The 19,502-nt window shown below is 40.1% G+C and overlaps 1 protein-coding gene across 2 annotated transcripts in view; it reads right to left on the minus strand.

Annotated features, from left to right (window-relative positions):
- Window positions 1-4,789: 4,789 nt before the first annotated feature.
- Window positions 4,790-19,502, minus strand: part of LOC101856331 (something about silencing protein 10) — a gene marked incomplete in the record, with an annotated part of 39,192 nt that continues 24,479 nt past the window's right edge. For both annotated transcript variants that reach the window (XM_005094846.3, XM_005094845.3), the window contains 5 exon segments: window positions 4,790-5,029; window positions 10,240-10,338; window positions 13,389-13,500; window positions 15,209-15,321; window positions 18,199-18,295. In XM_005094846.3, coding sequence (XP_005094903.2) covers window positions 4,940-5,029; window positions 10,240-10,338; window positions 13,389-13,500; window positions 15,209-15,321; window positions 18,199-18,295 — 511 coding nt within the window.

The following is a 19,502-nucleotide window of genomic DNA, read 5'->3' on the forward strand; positions in this document are numbered from 1 at the left end:
TGTGTGTGTGTTATGGGGGCTCTCGTGGCCTAGAGGTTAAGGTGTCGGCTCTCATTCAAAGGACCCGGGTTCTAATCCAGGTAGAGACCGAAACATTTTCTTCTCTAAAATTGCCTCCTTTCACATCCTTTCATGCTCTCTAGCAAAGTTCTGTCGTCTGCATTCGTCTCCACTTTCTGCCCCCTCTCCCTCACCTCCTTTGCCACATTCTCTGGGCTTCTAACTCTTTCTGTAGCCTTTCTACGGCTACTCCTTGGCTCCTTCTTACTACTGTCTTTCAGCGACACCCCTGATCTTCTGGTAGGAAAGATCTACACCTAGCCTTTTCGGGCAAGGGCGAAAAATCTCGGAGGGCCCGTGTGCAAGTTGGGCACGTTAAAGATCCCTTGGTGGTCTAAAATCGATAAGAGTAGGCTTGGGCCGCCACCCGGCAATTTTTTTAAAATATATTTCCTACGAATTGAAAATATTATGTGTGTCCAGCGCGCTCATATGAACTTATGCAGTTGTGAGCGCCGTAAAACACTTTTTTTTTAAAATTAATAAATGTGCTATGTTAGAGTTAGAGCGTGTCTCCACCAAAACCGAATACTGACACTGGCAGGCCCCTTGTGAGTGGCTCCATAATAAATATGCTAATATCCTGTACTTTTCCATTTTCTTTAAATACACACGTTTAGGGTTAAAATAGCCAATCTTCAGATAGGTGGACACACGCCCTTATTATTTGTTCATGTTTGTGGTTGTTAATGTGCTGTTCTAATTTTGATTTCATTCTGTTGTGAAACGTTTCTTTTTCACGTTTTACACTGTGCGTGGCTACAAATGATATTTTGGATGCTTAAAACAGAGCACAAGAAATTCCGGTACTTAACATTCAGTTACCTCTATCAACATATTGTCATATATACGTCTTCAGATAGAGTTGAAAGCTTGAAAATTAAAGGCAACTTTTGGACAAAAAAATGGAAACAAACGCTGATGCTAGCCTTGTGATAAGTCTGCAAGTAGCCCACTCGAGAATTGTTCATTCACTCTACTTGTCAAAATGTTCATAACAAAATATTTTCCCACTGTACATGTAGTAATCTATACTTATCTTTTCTTTACTGGTTTGTTTAGCATTCACATAGCAAACAGTGCACTTGGCAAACAAATTTTCCGGTCTCGAATTGAAAATGCACAGATAATATACCGTAAGCAGTTTGTACTTTTAAATAGCGTCTGCGGAAGGTAGATATAATTTTTTAAACATCACCATAAATTTGGTTTACCGAAGTAATCATTGAGACGGCAAAGTAGTGTGTGTGAAGGCCAATGACCTCTCTATAAGTTATAGTTATACTAAGCCAGGGGTAACAGTCTAGGCCAATGACATATATATATATGCATTATATCACAGAAGTATTCAGAGGTAGATATCTTAGCTAGAGCTGGGCGAGGAATCAATTCCGGAACCGATTCCTACGATTAATGCTGCGGAAGAGAAGTTCCGACTCCTTTTTACATATAACCAACGGTTACCAGTTACTGTAATTATTAAAATTTTCTTCTTTTTTTAAAGAATTTATTTATGAAAAAAAAAAGTTGATGCTTCGTAGTGTTCCGAAATCAACGTTATCATAAATCCTGAAGATGTTCGGAGCCAATCAGGTAACCACCGGGAGAAATCACATCGTTAGAAAGTAAGTAACTGGGTTCGGAGTCGATTCCAACGATTCCTAACTTTCACTAATCGGGAACCTAGCCGCCCAGCCCTAATCTTAGCTAGATCTAGACAGCCCGCTACTTCTGCTGCGCGCAGCGAGTCTACGGTCACGTGAAGGCGCGTACCAGGTATTGCTGACTGTCCCTGTCGTTTTGTGCAAGAAAAATTCTGAAATTATGCAAACTGAGCCGAAAAATATGAAATTATGCCATTCTGTTAATTTTAACAAAGAATGATGAAGGAACATAATCAGAAATTATGCAAAAACTGATCTAATTTTGCGAAATTATTCGGGGTGCATAAAACCAGGAGGACAGGTATTGTCACCATGTATGTCAGCACACTTCCTCTCCAACAGAGAAACAGAGATTACACATTTCGCTGTCCCCGTCGGAATATGCGATTGTGCGGCCGCGTTTTTAAGCGTAATTCTACAACATTTGCATAATTTTGGATTCCCCGCGTTTTTTAAACATTTTCTGTTTTCATTTTTTCACAATACAAAATTATTTAACGTCACTCCATGTGATTAAAGGGAGGTGTTTTCTTTCCAAAAACACAAAAAATAACTGGTGATACTGATAAGTTCTGTGTTCAATTTTTCTGCACATAAAACGTGAAAATTCTTGTTGAAAAGGTGCAAAACATGTTGAGAATGGCGTTACGGTAACTAGCATAATTTTGCATTTGTCTTGATTAAATTTGGCTATCTAAATTAGCATAATTCGTCGCCTGAATCACGTAGCCTACTATCGTAACCGACAAAAATGGGGTTTCGAGCAACGGCGGTTTTAAGCAATTTTCCACATCCTGTTTTTAATTAACGGAACATAATATGTTTTTGGTTTTTTGGGTTGTATAGTATTTGGACTTTATGCCATATTTTCTGTCACTGCTTCAGAAAATCAATTTAATAGCTTTTTTTGCGAAAAAATGACCATTTTTGTCACTTACGTTAGTATGTGAATGCAAAGTATGTAGCGGTACAGTCCCTCACGCTACACAATATGACACTTTCGAGTTCTTAAAAAACAAAACAAACTATAAAGTTACAGTTACGTTATTTTATTTTGAAAGAAAAAAGCTTGGTGAGGCCTTTTATCAGTATTTACTAGGTGCGTGAGATTCACAAATGGATGAATCAGTAATATGAACAGCCTTGCAACTTTGAAAATAGGTGGAATTGGCCAAACACCGCCATAGACCGGGAGTAAGTTTAATATAATTTATGCGCGTCACTTTGCAATTTTGCGAGAGAGGGAGAAAGAAAGAGAGAGAGGGGGGGGGGGGGGCACAGACAGAGGGAAAGGGAAAGAGAGAGGGGGGGGGAATGGAGAGATAGACGGGGGAGAGGAGGCGGAGACAGAGGGAAAGGGAGAGAGAGAGAGAGAGAGAGAGAGAGAGAGAGAGAGAGAGAGAGAGAGAGAGAGAGAGAGAGAGAGAGAGAGAGAGAGAGAAAGAAAGAGAGAGAGAGGTGGGGGAGAGGAGATGTGAGGGAGAGACGGGGGAGACAGAGGCTGAGGGAAAGGGAAAAAGAGAGAGAAGAGAGAGAGTTTTCGTATGCAGTTACGTTATTTTATTTTGAAAGAAAAAAAGCATGGAGGGGCATTTTACCAGTATTTACTAGTGCCCGACTTTCACAAATGGATTAATCAATACATTGAAAAGAGGTTAAATCTGTCAATCTGAAAAACAAAAACATAGACTGGGAGCAAGTTTATGATTTTGTAAGTTTACGAAAGAGAGAGAGAGAGAGAGAGAAAGAGAGAGAGAGAGAGAGAGAGAGAGAGAGACAGAGAGAGAGAGAGAAAGAGAGAGGGGGAGAGATGGGTGCGGCACAGGCGGAGACAGAGGGAGGGAGAGAGAGAGAGAGAGAGAGAGAGAGAGTTATTTAAAGTTTTAGTAAGGTTTTTACGGCGCTCGCAACTGCATAAGGTCATATGAGCACCAAGGGCATGGATGTCAACAGAGAAGTCCAAATGGGGAATCAGGCTTACTCTGCTCACCTCTCTAGCCTCAACAGCACAAAGTCTGCTTCGACAACCAAGGCACCCCGGAAATAGCGGGTCACAAGAGTGTGACAAACATACAAAAGAAGTAGGGGGAAAAATGATGAGGAAAGAAAAAGCAGCAGTTCCCATATTATGTTGTTTCGGCACAGTATGAGCATGACATTGATAAGTCAGCCCATTTACAATTCTATTGTGCGTAAGAACATGTTAATATCCCCCCTTTGGGAATGGCCTAAAGACACTTCAGTCAGTGGTATTGCTCTGGAGAGAGAGAGAGAGAGAGAGAGAGAGAGAGAGAGAGAGAGAGAGAGAGAGAAAGAAAGAAAGTTTACATGTAATGGTCATGAACATTTTTAATTCAACGCAGCAATCACGTAAATTAATAGTGAGATTCTTGTTAGTAATGTTAGTCTCAATTTCGGGTGATGTGTCGCTTACGATAGTACGCGATTCGGGTGACGAATTCTGCGGGGACAGATTTTGCAACAGCTTGCCCGCCCCGCATTCTACAAAGTTAGGTAAAGGTGAAGTTGTAATAATAATAATAAATAGCATTTGTATAGCGTTTAAGCCTGCTCTACAGCAAGCTCTGTGCGCTTTATACAATATTATTACCCCAGCAGCCCATAGAACACTCAGAAACATTCTCAGCTTCCCGGGAAGCATACAGTGCATGCAGCTGATTAAGTGCTTAAACTCTACCAAACTGACAAGATCTTTCACTGTCTATAGCTGGGAACTCATTCTCACCTGGGTGAAGTGAGGGAAATTTGTCTAAAGTGCCTTTCCCAAGGATACAATGTCGGGTCCTTGACGGGATTCGAACCCACGACCTTATGGCTGCGAGTCTGAGAGCCTAACCACTAGGCCACGCAACACGCAAAAGAAGCAGAAAGGCTTCCTGGTTGAGGGAAAAATAGCCGACCTGGCAGAGATGGAGAGAAAATCAATGTCTAAACCCAAAATATGCAAATCCAAATTATGTATTCTTCTGAATGCTCTCAGACTCTCAGTGGGATGAAAATTTTTTCTCATTCAAATTTCTGGACAAAGAGAGGAAACTACGCAGTTGAGTGTGTTTGTCAGGCAATCAAACCATGCTTTTATTATTTGTAGTTCGCACACAAAAGTAGCAGTATCACTGCAGATAGAAACATCCACACACTCGCACTTCTCCGTCACACATCCCCGCAAGAGCCAAAGGTCCCTTGCGTTAAGGTCACTTCAGTCGCATACTGCGCACAATCCCTGAGCGTATCCCAGATGCCTCTCCCCTGTACTTCACCAGCTCCGGCTTGTAGTCACGAATCTGCCGAGGAAAGAGAAAATGAGCCCAATGACCTGCATTCAGTAGAGGAAACTTTCTCTGAGTCCTAACACAGTGGAAACCTTATATAAAAGGGATGGTGGGACCAGAGAAAAAGTACAGTTTGAGTTAAATCAGAAATGCAAGGGAAGTAAGCATTTGTGGACTAATCCAGCTGTATTTATCCATGGGTAGTTTCCCTTGCCACACGTTCACACACGGACAGGTGTTTTGGCCATGTGGCAGGCCTGCACATGACACATTACGCGTGCGTGTAGCTAGGCTAAGGGCTAGATCGAAGTCTGCAGCACACTACAGCCCTCTCTCGTTGCTTCACCCGCTGCGTGTGCTGGCAGTGGCGTGGCTTGCGTGGGCTTGTTCCATCACTGCGTTACTCTCTCTCTCTCTTACTTTTTCCTCATAACGAGCGTTTGTCCCTGCTATAACCGGTTGGGCTCCGATGACGCCCTGTTATTGCAGATACTTTTTAATAGAGACCAAGAGTAGGAATAAACGGGGATTTTTAAAAATCCGTTATTACCGCAACCCTGTTATTACCGGGCCTGTTTTATGGTTTCCACTGTAAATGTGTCACAATGCGGAGGAATCAGGCACAGGACATGTCAATGTTTGGGTACGTGGAACAGCTATTGGTACAGCCTGAAAGCTTATTCATTTGCTCTGCTTCTATCTTAAATACAAGTCCAGATATGTGCCACGACATGGTGGAATCAAGCGCTTGTCAATTTTGGGGCATGTTATTGATATCATCCTAAAACCTGTTCATTTTTTGCTTTCCTTTTGGTGGAAAAAATATCCATCTATCAGGAATCAAAATATTTGCGATTAAAGGAGGTCAGGGTCACCTGATTTCAAAAATAAAATTAGCTAGAAAATGGCCGCCAAAGTTTGGTAACTTCCGTAGCCTGAGAGTCCTTGCAAATTTACAATTTTTGTGCCTTTAATCAATGTTTTTCAGTCGAAACCACACAAAGATTTGTTTTTAAATGGACATAAAATGTGTTGAGCCAAAAAAAGAAAATTAGAAAAAAATTGCCCATCGGCCAAAAATAAGCCGATTTCTTTGATTTAGTCAATTTGACGAGGGCCTGATTTCACCACGATGCTTCATACATTTGCATTTGAAGGAGGTGGGGGTCGCCTGGTTTCAGAAACAAAATTAATGAGAAAATGGTCACTAAAAGTTGATAAGCTCACTACTTTGAGAGTCCTTGAAAACTGAAAATTGACACATTTTGTGCCATTAATCAACGTTTTCAGTAAAATTCACATGGAAATGTGTTTTTATATAGACAAAAGATGTTGGGCACAAAAACAAAAATTACATGAAGATTGCCAAACTGGTGGAAAAACGCCTGTTTCTTCCATTTCATTATTTTGACAAGCGCCTCATTTCACCAGGATGCCTCACAAATGTCTTTAGATTCTACACCGGAATATTTTGCTGCTGACGTCTGAACTGCACAACAGTTGATGTCATCTTGAAGTTGAAGTGGGGTTACACTATAACGATGAACTGTACAAAACTCGGACAATCTATTAATAAATCATTACCTGTAACTGCAAAATTGTACAGAAATTGGATGGTTAGACGATAGAGTGGAGACCCAATAAAAAATAAAGCATCATTATGTGATCCAAGTCAGAAAACTTGGATGGGGGGGACACAAAATTCTCTTGAAGTTTGCTGCCACGTGGGATTTAAGTGCAAAATTTTTAGAATAATCATCGCAGCTAAGAACTGATTTCATTTTCGCAAACAGCGTATCAAAATCAAGCAAAGTAGCTCACCAGAAATATATTGTGATACTGAAACGCGAGCAAACTTTGTTTTTCAGTCACTGTAGAGTGCACAGTGCGGCGACTTGACCATAAGACACTGTTCTTCTCTTTAGATTCCAATGATTAATTACTGAGAAGGCTTACAAAGAACTTGTATTAAAGTCTTCATGATTATAAAAAATAACCTAAAAAATCTCAGAGCAACAGTTGAGTGAATATATTTCTCTTTAAAAGTCAGTCTTCTGTGCAGTTAAGCCTTTACTTTTTCTTTTGTTAAGCAACAGCATGTCCCATAGAGTGCAAGCGAATGGTTGTCGCTGAGAGGAATCTCCTCAACCGAAAGAGAAGAGAACAATAAATCGGAAAATGTGTAAACAGAAGATGCAGTTAGACAAACGAACAGTTCTTGTATACAGTGGAAACCTGATATAACAGGGACGGTGGGAGTAGAGAAAATGCCCTGTTATATCCGATCCCTGTTAAATCAGAAATGCAAGGAAAGTAAGCATTTGTGGACTAATCCTGCTGTACTTATTCATTGGTAGTTTCCTTTGCCACAAGTACCCACGAACAGGGATTTTGGCACCAACTTTGTCCTTGCCTCCTTAAAACCACACCAGAAGAGCTTGGTCCACAGCATCTGCATCGGGTAGTCTCATCTTCTTTCGATCCAGAGCAAATTTTCCATATAGAGTATGCTGCCACTATCTTCTCTCTATCCTTGATAATGGTGTGAATCGACCCTTGTGGAATGTCGAACTTACGACAAATCTCTGCCAGTGGAGCTTGCTTTTTGTCAACAGCCTATATTATTTCGGGGGGGTTTTTTTGTCAATTGAAAAACATTTTCTCTTGCGCTTGACTTCGTAGGTGACAGTAGACACATTACGCGTGCGTGTTGCTAGGTTTCGGGCTACATTGAGGTCTGCAGCACACCGCAGCCCTCTCTCGTTTCACACGTTACCTGTGCTTGCAGTGGCATGGCTTGCATGGGCATGCTCCATCACTGCGTTACTCTCTCTCTCTCTCTTACTCTTTACCCATTGTTAACGAGCCTTTGTCCCTGCAATAACCGGTTGGGCTTCGATGGGGCCCTGTTATAGCCGATAACTTTTAATACAGACAAAGAGTAGGAAAAATCGGGGATTTAAAAAATCCCTGTTATTACCGGATCCCTCTTATTACCGGGCCTGTTATAACACGGTTTCCACTGTATTATGATGAATCTGATACGATTTATTTCTCTGCGTGTAACCAAGGCTTCAGACTGCAACTAAGAGTCAAGGGCTCCATGATTCTGGATGAAATCTGCTAAGAGGGGGCAGGGGCTAGAAAGACCTGTCTTCTGTGAAATACTGTTCAAAGCAGAGACGCCTTATACCGATCTCAAATGGTTTTTGTTTTGAGTAAAGAGAAGCACATCAACGCAATAAAGGTCATTTATAGAGTTGGGAAAAAGTAAGATAGACGGACAGAAACAACAGAGAGAAAAGAAAGAAGTTGGACCTACCAGTGGTATCAAATGGCGTTTGTACTCAGTTACAGACAGTAGTGCGTACATGCATCTATTTATATACAAATTTTTTTTTTACTCTAGAAACAAGATATGAAATGTTACAACTGTTATGAAGAACTCGTCTAAAAGTTACCCTGCAAACTTTCAAACTCAAAGCTTACAATAAATCGTGGAGTCTAATCTCATAATATAATAAAGAGTTAAGAAATTCTTTTCTTAAAAGCAGACATTCAGACCGACATACTCCGTTACACCAGTGGTCCAAAAACTGACAGAATTGTGAAACAAACGGACAAAAAAGCAGGGGAAAAATTATCAAATGAAGCAAAACAACAGCCCATGAGAGTTGCAACTGTGTGACTTGCAGTAGGCCCAAGTTGATCGCGTGCACATTTTATGCCTTGTGGGCAGGGGAAAGAGGGAGGGAGGGAGGGAGGTGGGGGAAAGCTGGATGCACTTTATTGTTGATGCATATTTTCCTATCAGTGAAAGAACAGTATCTTGGTCTGGCACCATATTGTTGCATTGTCTCCCCATGGAGTGGCAACACTTGTCAAGGGAATAAATGACTGAAAGGAAAGTAGGCACAGGCTGAGGGTGCTTGATCTACCGCAGATCTATCATGTACGTTCCTTTTCCCAACTGTGGTCACTATTGCATGCTGAAGAGCATATGCGCTATTTTATACAAATGCAGTTGCTATTTATATTAATAATTACTCATGCATCTCAAACAATGTCTAGTCAACCTCCGTGACGCTAAGATGCTAGAAAAAGAGTAAGATGAGGGGGGAAAAAATATCACTGAAAAAGAAAGGAGCATCGCCAGTGGATGTAATAAAAACAATCATTTGTTAATCATTAGTAGCAGTCATCATCATCATCGTCGTCATCAAGTGCCAGATCAGCGGCAGACATCAGCGACCATGGTTCTCCATTCATTCTTCTGCTCGGATGCTCATAATCAAAAAAGCTACATTACCCTGATCTTTCCCCGTTACCCATCTGTTTAGGTTCTCTACTAAGTAGGTTGCTCTGGGCCTTCCCCTGCCTCGTTTGCCTTCAATTTTTCCAGCGAGAGCTAGATGTTCAAAACCTTTATGTCTATTCAGGTGTCCCAAAAACTACACTTGTCTATTCCTGATTGTTTTTAACAGTGAGCGTCCCATGTGGGCTTCATCAAGTACTACCTCATTTGATTTCTTTTCCTTCCACGATATTCTCAGCAGTCTCATAAGAAACCACATTTCTATTACTTCTATTTTATTTTCATTGTCTTCAGTGATTGTCTAGCATTCACAGCAATATTTATAGATAGAACGGTTGACCATACATAGCATTTCAGAACTTTCATTTAGGTAGGTGTTGAGATGTTTCTATTTTTCAGGATTGGGCTTATTTTACTGAAACCAGCCTTGGCCATTGCAATTCTGTTTTATTTCTGTGGAACATTTAGCATCAGATATTATTATAGGCTGTTCTAAAGATTACAAATAGGATTTGCTGCTTTTTTAGATATTACCGTGCATTCTGTTTTCTTTACATTCACTTTCTGTTACAACAGTATTTGGAACTGATTAAAGGTCCTTTTCTTTTAGTTACAAGTCACAGTGCATATGTGCTCACTTGATCCCTGTCTGTAATACAATTCAGTTATAACAGGGATATCAAGTCGGACCCAGTGTTCCTGCACGACCAACAATGAACACACAGAATGTGTACAACTGACAAATGGAGGGATACTGGCATCTCTTCTTTGGGGTTGGTTTTTTTTTTTTTTGGGGGGGGGGGTTCCTGCACCATGTTAAGTCCACAGAAAGGAGGGCAGGGGTTTTGCCCTTAACTAATGAGCTAAAAATAGCGGCACTGACGGTCAGACCATGACAACAACTCACCTTTCCTCTCCGGCGTATCTTCGCTTTGCGAAACTTCTCTCTGTGTTTGACACGAGGGTTGTTGGGAGCTGTCTTCTTTTTAGCTTTGTTCTTCTCGATCTGAAAAAGAAAAAAACCCAAAAAAACATTGAACTAATTAATCTGGGACAAGGGAAATGCTTTGCTCTTCTGTTCGGCAAAATTCATAATAATTTGACAAAATAACGGGTTGAAATGAGCAACTCGACTATTTGATGGTAGGTCTTTTTACAATGTTGCAAAACAACATTTTCAAAAGAAACTGTGGAACACATCTTTCAGAAGCGCAGGACACACAGAGCCATGAGACAGGAAACATGGCCAACTCAAATGATGCTGCAGGAGAAGCTGTACCGGCCGATAGAATATCTGAGCAGGAAGGTCAAGTATATGATAGACACCTGACTTCAAGTGTGATGCAATCAAGAAGAAGAAGAAGAACACTATTAGGTTAAATCATATACATTTTTTGTCCCCTCAAATAAGACGTGAAAAACCTTTGCTTCTGTTGTGTAACGAAGAATGATACAAAAGGTGCTGTGATGTACTATAAATACAAAGAACAAGTCTATGTTAGCAGATGACCCCAAGCCTTTGGTTTGTATAGGCTGCAAAGTTTAATATCAAAGTCAAAGTCATATCTATTCTAATGACACCACAGAATATAAATGCAGTTTCTTAATCTATTGCCTCGCTCTCATAACAATATGACCTTATGCAGTTGCGAGTGCCATAAAACGCTAACCGTAATTTTTTTTTTAAATCTGTCATCTTTTCAATTTTGAAATTTCTGCTTGCTTTGCCTGTATTAACATCGTCATTGTTTTGTTTGGGGTTTATTTCATGGATGGAGACAAAATGTTAGAGTATGCAATAAAGTAATTGGTGTGGCTAAAAATAGGAGGAAGAATCCAGATTTTTTTCTCTAATCCTCAGTCTGACTTTGATGGGCATGAAGATTTTGTTTTCACGTGAGACTTGAGTGGAGCCACTTGACCACTAGACCGATCATTTGAACTTTGTTGATATCAGATCTATTTCGTCAGCTGATATCAGCACGGTATAAAAAATGTATTACATTTATTCTGGTGGTAAACCTGTGAAACTGCCTGTTGTAATCACTCATTGAAATGTGATTATAACTTGGCAATTTCACTCGTAGGATAAATCATGATCTACCACCATAACTCATGTAAAGATTCTTTATATAATCTATATATCAGTTGTATGGCGCATATCACCACTCAACAGCAAGTTCTATGCGCTTTACTATCTGCAGTATTACCCCAGTAGACCCTTGAACACTCAGAAACATTCTCAGCTTCCCAGGAAGCATATAGTGCAAGCAGCCGATAAAAAGCTCAAACAACCTGACAAGACCTTTCATTGTCTATAGCAAGGTATCTATTTCAACTTGGGTAAAGTGAGGCAAAAACTCCTGAAGGCCTAAATTGCCTTTTCCAATGACGCAAAGTCTGGCACCTGACGGGGTTCAAACCGAGGAACTTTTGGTCAACTGCTAAACCACTAGCTTATAGATGCCACAATCATTACTTCTTTGTAATGCTATACAGCGGAACTCGGTTTTAAAGAACTCAGATTCGACGGAAACTCGGTTTCAACGAAAGGAGTTGGATTCCCCAGGTTTTTTTTAATTCCTAAAAATCAATAAAAATAACTTGGATTCAATGAAGTCGCTTGCCGGGTGAACTGCATTATTGTGACAAACCAGTGGCCTCCTTTTATACCAACACACATGTTGTTAGGAGGCGCATATGTCTTAGCGAGTGTTGGGGTCAGACGGGTGGCGAGCACACGTGTGTGCGTGTGTTTGGTTTTTTAAATTCTTTTGGGGGGGGGGGGGGGGGGGAGACAAGCGCTCCCGGCGTGGAACGTCAGTAGAGATATAAACGCGTAATTTTTTTTCCCCAGCTACTCATCAATATATTATAATATAAACTAATCTTGACATCGATCTACTTAATGAATTGCGTGCTGGACTGTTGAATCAAACGTTGCCGTATGCTAGGCTCTACACAGCAACATAATCTGTCCTGTAAACAGTAAGTTAAAAGTCAGAGATGATAGATGACACAGAGATGACACAGAGATGACACAGAGATGACACAGAGATGACACAGAGATGACACAGGCGTGCATTGGAACGAATCTGCCCTTTTGCACAATGTGTGGTTGGTAAAGTTTCGTGCATTTTCCTGGAATTTTCCATCATTTCTTCAGTATCAAAGAAACTAAAGCACTTCTCACTTGAAACCAAACAACTTTTCATACAGAAAGTTGAATACATTATACATTATTTGCTCGATGCATGCAATTATCTACACAAAAATCTCATATTTACTATAACGAACACTTGAATTCAATAAAAATTGAAGGCCAGGCCCGACGACTTCATTGAATCCGAGTTACATTGTGTAATACATACAGTCAAACCTGCCTCTAAGGCCACATGTGCAAACAGACACTCTCCATATCCCTTGCATTTTTTTCCCCAATATAATGGCACTATGTAAAACGATAACCTGTCCAATGCGGCAGTAGCCATGGCATTTTATAAACCAACAACCCAAAAACCATGTCGTAGATGACCATGCAAATCTCTCCTCGCCCGATGCATTGCTTTATTACCTACCAGCCTGTGGACGAGCCGTCATAATCCATTCACTGTTGTTACTGTTGGCCTGAACCAATCATTAACCAGAACATTGCAAAGACAAGAGTCCTACTGTTTAACCAAACTGACCACCGGGTAACATTAACGGGCTTTACAATAGTCCTAAGCCTGCAACCGCCTCCGGTTGGGATCTCAAGAGGGAATATTTTGCTTTCTTCATTTTGATCAGTCCTGCCTAAGATAGCCATTTCTCTCGAAAAGCAAGACAGGTATATTAGGCCAACAAATGTATATGTTGTATATTTATGATATCACTAACTCCATGCCCAAAATTTGACGAGTGCCCGACTCCACTGAGTCGTGCCACACATTATCAAACACGCACACACCTCAACCTAATCCTGTGATTCATCATATTATCAAACACATGCACACACCTCAACCTAATCCTGTGATTCATCATATTATCAAACACGCACAAACACATACACCATACCTCATATGTCACGGGACGGTTCTGTAGCTCTGCAGTCTCATCTTCCTCCATGATGTCATCATCTCTCTCCTCCTCACTATCCCCAGAGTCAGCATCCACCCTCACCCTGGAACTGACAATCAAATACACACACACACATATATCTTCTTGAAAATCAAATACACACACACATATATATCTTCTTGAAAATCAAATACACACACATACATATTTTCTCAAATATATAATATATATATATATATATATATCATATTTGAGAAAGTTCGTAACTTCGGGCGCCTAAAACTTCCGAACCACTTAATTTTTTAATTTGAAGCTCTTGTTTTACCATTAAATACTCAAGAGAAAGGACAAGGTACTCTTGTGTTTGTTCATGAATTATGTTGTGTCTGTGGCAGCCTGCATACAACCCAAAAAACAAAAAACAGCAACACAAAACATGGGTAGATATGGACTTCTTCAATAGGAAAAAAAAACAATGACAGCTAACACATTCATTCTCAGTTTTTGTGTCGGAAATATGCGCTGACACTTATGAATGAAATCAGAACGTTGTCAGTTATTGCAAATGGTCATAGAAACGAAAATAAAATCTGGAAAAGTCTGGTGCTGATTCAGTGTCACTGGAAAGCTGGAAATTATTCTGAAATCCCAGTTACGAGAAGTTATCCCTGTTGTTCAGTCAACTTACAAAACCTAGACTTAGCGTTTTAAGAAAAGTTATGAATTTCTGGAGCCTAACACTGTTCATGTATTGCGCTGTATATATAGGTATTCTGGCATTAAAATCGATTTGTACTTCTTTATAGAGAGAATACAGGGTAATTTCAATAAACTTTCGAGAAAAAAGTGAATATTCAAGATTGTATTAGACACATATAGTTGAAAAGGGAGGAACTACTTCTTAGTGAATTGTGTGCCAGATGGATAAAGTTTAAAAAATTAGCTTTCTATTATTTGTCTGCGCAGATACGATCTTTTTTTGAGTATCTCCATCAATGTTATGTCGTTCATGTTCCAAAGGTTCGACAGTTTTTGTTGAGCCACTTATTTTATATAAATTATTTTTCACTCACACTTGTCCAAAATTTTTTACAATTCAGCACGTCTAACGAAATAACCGGACAAGTTACAATGTCCATTCTTTTTTGAGTCTCAAGAGCAGAAATGCGTGCCCTGGGTGCATTAAATGATTATTACCATTAATACAAGGATACACCTAAACTTTAGGTTGAAGAGTACAAAAAAATGAAGTCAGCCCAGCCAGAGCGGCGACAGAGGGATGACCCCCAGGAACCCGGCGTGATAAGGCGCTTGGCGGGGAACCCCCAGCCGCAACTAAAATTCCCCTGCTGGTGCGCCACGCACAGTTTACATTCTTTAGGAGTTGTACTGCTAAAATCCTGTCAGTAGGATCACAAAGCACTCTGCACTGAGTCATTTGTAAAAGGCTCTGGACAACCAATATCTCTAAACCCAGCCCAGGCTTCCTACCCCCCCCCCCCCCCACCCCTGATATTGGAAGAATGAAACTCCTGCCACTGCCATAACAAGTTAAAAGCACCAGGAACAACAGTTTCTGAACCCAGCCCTCCATTTCAAAAGCTGACCTTTGCACTGCGCTTTTTAAAAAAAGCACTGCAAATAACAAGTCACCACAGACAAGCTGACCACCACTCTAGCACTACCGGCCTGTGCTGGCAGTTGCTACCACCAACTGATCCCCCACACAGCATGCCCTCAGGGACGTCATGCATCACGGGAAAGGGTCAGTCAACCTGATTTTGCGCAGGGAGGGGGGGGGGGGGGGGACCACTCACCTGTGTGGATCTCCAGTGGCTGTCACGCCGCGGGTGTCTTCGGCATCTCCTGGGCCCTCCTCCTCACTGTCCACCAACCAGTCTGGGGGGAAACTCTCGTACACCTTGGCCAGCTGGATAGTTTAGTTTTAATAAGTGTTTTTACGGCACTGGCAACACAATAAGGTCATATAATAAGTGCTGAAGATTAGGTGTTACAAAAGAGTAACAAACACAAAAAAAGGAGGGGAGATAAAGACGGTAGATGTTTGATAGGAAAGAAGATGCAAATCACACCAGAGCACCCGCCAACCACCCACTCAGCTGTACAGGACAAAGAAGAAAACACAGAATTGTACTACAACAGCCCAGCATAGTTTCCATACACAACTCTGACATACAGCCGAATGCACACATGCATACTCCTCTACACTCACATACGCATTGTCACTGCCGCCAGATAAATGAGCTGCTCGTTTTGTTTGAGTAAGCGCTTTACGGCCCTTGCAACACAATTAGGTCATTTAAGTGCTGAAGATTAGAGGTGTTACAAGAGAGTAACAAACATAAAAAAGAAGAAGGAGAGATAAAGATGATAATTGTTTGAAAGGGAAGGAGTAAACAATACCAGGGCACCCACAAACCACCTAGTTAGTAATTCTAGAGATGGTCTAACCCAGATTTCGGGGGTTTCCAGAAATCTTTACCTACACCAAAAATGGGCATTGCCCTACCTAAAGGAGAAGTTTGGTTGAAGAGAAAAGTCTTGTCTTTTAAAGAAACTGGACAAGGGCGCAAAAACTTTGCCTTCGATTTTCTCAAAACAGCACATTTTTCGGGGTAGCCAAATTGTGTGCTTAAAAGCGACAAAATGTTTTTCTCACCCTGTAAAGCAGAAAATGAAGAGAAGATTACAATATTAATATCAATTTTGCAGTCCCCTTAAAAAATTACATGATTACATTTTTCATTTGTTTTCGAGTCAAATTTTGCTCATTTATATTAATGCAAAGCTATAAAATCCTGTTCGATGCATGCCTTACGACCCCCATGATTGCCAATATAATAAACCATTTCGGTTATGTCCCTACCCTACAATTAAGATAAGATAAGATAAGATACATCTTTATTGTCCAGATCCTGGCACATTGGTTTGGTGTTCCACCACGAGTACACACACACGCGCACACACACGTACACACACAAGTGGGCTTACAATCACATGCATAATATAAATGAGCAGCAATATAAGCAATAATAATCGTAAGCTAGATACACACTCAATGTTATTTTGATGCATGCTCTAAGGTCGTAAGTACACTAAACAAGATGGTTAAGATGGAAGCATTTTGATAGATGATGGTAAAAAAGACCTTCTGTATCTTTCTTTGTTACACATCAGAAGCATGGGCCTTTTACTTCTGACTGATGTTTTTATTTGAGGGAACAAGGGATGTTTGTTGTCTAAAAAGATGGAATTAATTTTCTTAGTGCAAGCTGTTATGTACAATCATCCAAGTAGGGGAATGAAGATGTTGAAATTTTACATGCTTTCCGTATTAGTCGATTTAATTTTTCTTTATCTTGTTGTCTTGTGTTCCCGGCCCATGCTGTTATACAAAAATTGATCATACTTTCTATGGTTGAATGGTAGAACATGGACATCAATGTTTTATCAACTTTAAAATACTTTAGCTTTCTTAGAAAAAATAGTCTTTTGTTCACTTTTTTATGCAGGAGAGAAGTGTGGACACGCCAGTTGAGTTTGATGTCTATTGTAACACCCAAATACTTATAGTCTGACACTTGCTCGATGTTTTCACATTTCATTTTGAGTGGCTGCAGGGGCAGTTTCTTTATTCTAAAATCAACGACAAGTTCTTTTGTTTTTTTCACATTTAAAAGCAGCTTATGATTTTCACACCATTCAGAAAAATTAAGTACAAAATTCCGGTAATCGGTTTCATTATGGTCAGCCTGAATTAGCCCAATTATAGTTGAATCATCTGCAAATTTTATCAACTTGATGTCACTGTTGTTTATTTGGCAATCGTTCGATTGTATAGTTTCAGTAGAGGTTTTACGGCACTCACAACTGCATAAGGTCATATGAGTGCAAGAAGATTAGAGGTGTTACAAGAGAGTAACAAACATAAAAAAGAGGAAGGGGGGATAAGGATGATAGATGTTCGATAGGAAAGAAGAAGCAAACCACACCAGAGTACCCGCTAACCACCAAAACAATTACAAAGTTTCATCTGCTCAGTATCTAGTTTTGAGAAATCTGACGTACAAAATTTTGAGTTTCACAAAATGCAATTCTTTGAATATCTTGATAACGACTCCGCACAATCTTACGATTTTGATAAAGCATTTGGTTTCTGACCTCATGGTTTTAGTAACTCAAAATGGCCCAAAATGTCAAATAGAATACTGTAATTCTAAGTTAGTGATGTGCAGTGTACAGAAGGCCTGCATCTTGGCTTACACAGTTCGACAAAAAGGGTTCCGGGGCTGTAGGGTAAGGATCAAGTGTTGGGTGCTGTTAAAAAACCACACTAATGATTATGGCCATTTTGTGTTACCGTACGGAAAAAAATAAGACAGATAGAAACAAAACAGGGAAATAAAAAAAAGTAGGACCCTGTCCGCTAGAAGCCTTCCACACTGAACCAGCAAGGACCAGGGTCCATACTGAGCAGGAGATTTTATTTCCCAAGACTTTCCCGAGAGTTTTCAAGACCAGATTTCATTTTTCAAATACAGAGAACATGTCAATTTGGAAGAAAATTTTTCGTTCAGCAAGCAAAAAAAGTCATATGGTGGACTTCAGATTGCGTAAAGTTGAGGCCTTCTAAACTTCGAGGGAATATTAGATCTTGTTAAAAAATTGTTTTTCAAAGACTTTTCCAAGAATTTTGCCAACTTCCCAAAATTCCAAGAGTTTTACAGTTTTCTGAGACCCATAGGAACCCTGAAGGACTCACTTTCGCCAACTGCCTACAACTTACCTTTTTCCACTGCAAAAGTCGCGGGAGCACCGGATGGCCACGCGTGTCTTGCCCTGTCTCCAGTAAATGAAGGTAGAAGGCTATGTGGGCTCCGAGCCTGTGGGAGATACAGTAGATCTGCTGTCTTATGACAGAACAACATATGCCAAAAATGAAATTTTATAAGAGAAGAATAAAAACTAACTTTTTGGGTGTGTTTGGTCGATATAATTATTTTATATCAACACTCATTGGCCAGTGTAACTTTTGTTAGATTTGCTGAGGCATACAGTAAATTGTTATGGAGTAATAATTGATCAAAATTTCTCTTCTGACAACAATATTGATATATCTAATTAGGTCACAATGCATATCTTCAAAAGCCCAAAACTTCCTTAATTTTAATTTCACAACAATAAAACCAAGATAGAAAGATGCGTCATGAAAGGGGGTTTCTCAACTTGACCTAATTATGCAAAAACAATTTTTTTTTGTCATAAGCCGGCAGAGATGCTTGATTTGTTTTAGTTTTATGGTATTGGTAAGTGTTTTAAAGGAAAAATCTAGGAGGACCCATGGATAAGTTACGCACTTTAAAGATCCCTTGGGGGTCCAAAATCGATAAATTAGGCTTCGGCCGTCACCCACGCAGAATTCAAAATTTCCTACCAATTGAAAATGTCTGGTGTGTCCCGCACGCTCATATGACCTTATACAGCTGCAAGCGCCGTAAAACACTTACCAAAAAAAAATTTATTAAAAATCCACACTCCAGACATCACCAACAAAAACCTATTCCATATACCAAAAATTAAACGGATACATTTTTAGTATTACATCTTCTCTTCATTTTGAGGAAATTTCATGATGACTCGATGAAAAATGGTGGAGTTATTCAAAAAAGTATATATACAAAAACCGCGTTTTGAGAAAACGGTCGATAAAGAAAAATAGTATAGTTTTAGTAAGAGTTTTACGGCACTTGCAACACAATAAGGTCACATAAGTGCTGAAGATTAAAAGTGTTACATGAGAGTAACAAACACAAAAAAAGAAAGAGGGGAGTTCAGGACAATAGACGTTTGGTAGGAAAGAAGGAGCAAACCACACCAGAGCACCCGCCAACCACCCACGAAAGAAAAATAAAAGATTTGACTTTATGAGGAAATGGGGGTGGCAAACATGCCCGGTATGGGAAGAAATAAGGCTTTAGGGGGTTCTAATGCGATGAAATAGTTGTAAGAGGGTCTAAAGAAGCTAAAAATGTCTACAACTCAAAATCCATAAATTGGAGCCGAATCGGGACTTTTGGGGTGTAGCCCCCC

This window comes from Aplysia californica, unplaced genomic scaffold, assembly GCF_000002075.1.
Source record: "Aplysia californica isolate F4 #8 unplaced genomic scaffold, AplCal3.0 scaffold00090, whole genome shotgun sequence".
NCBI lineage: Eukaryota > Metazoa > Mollusca > Gastropoda > Aplysiida > Aplysiidae > Aplysia > Aplysia californica.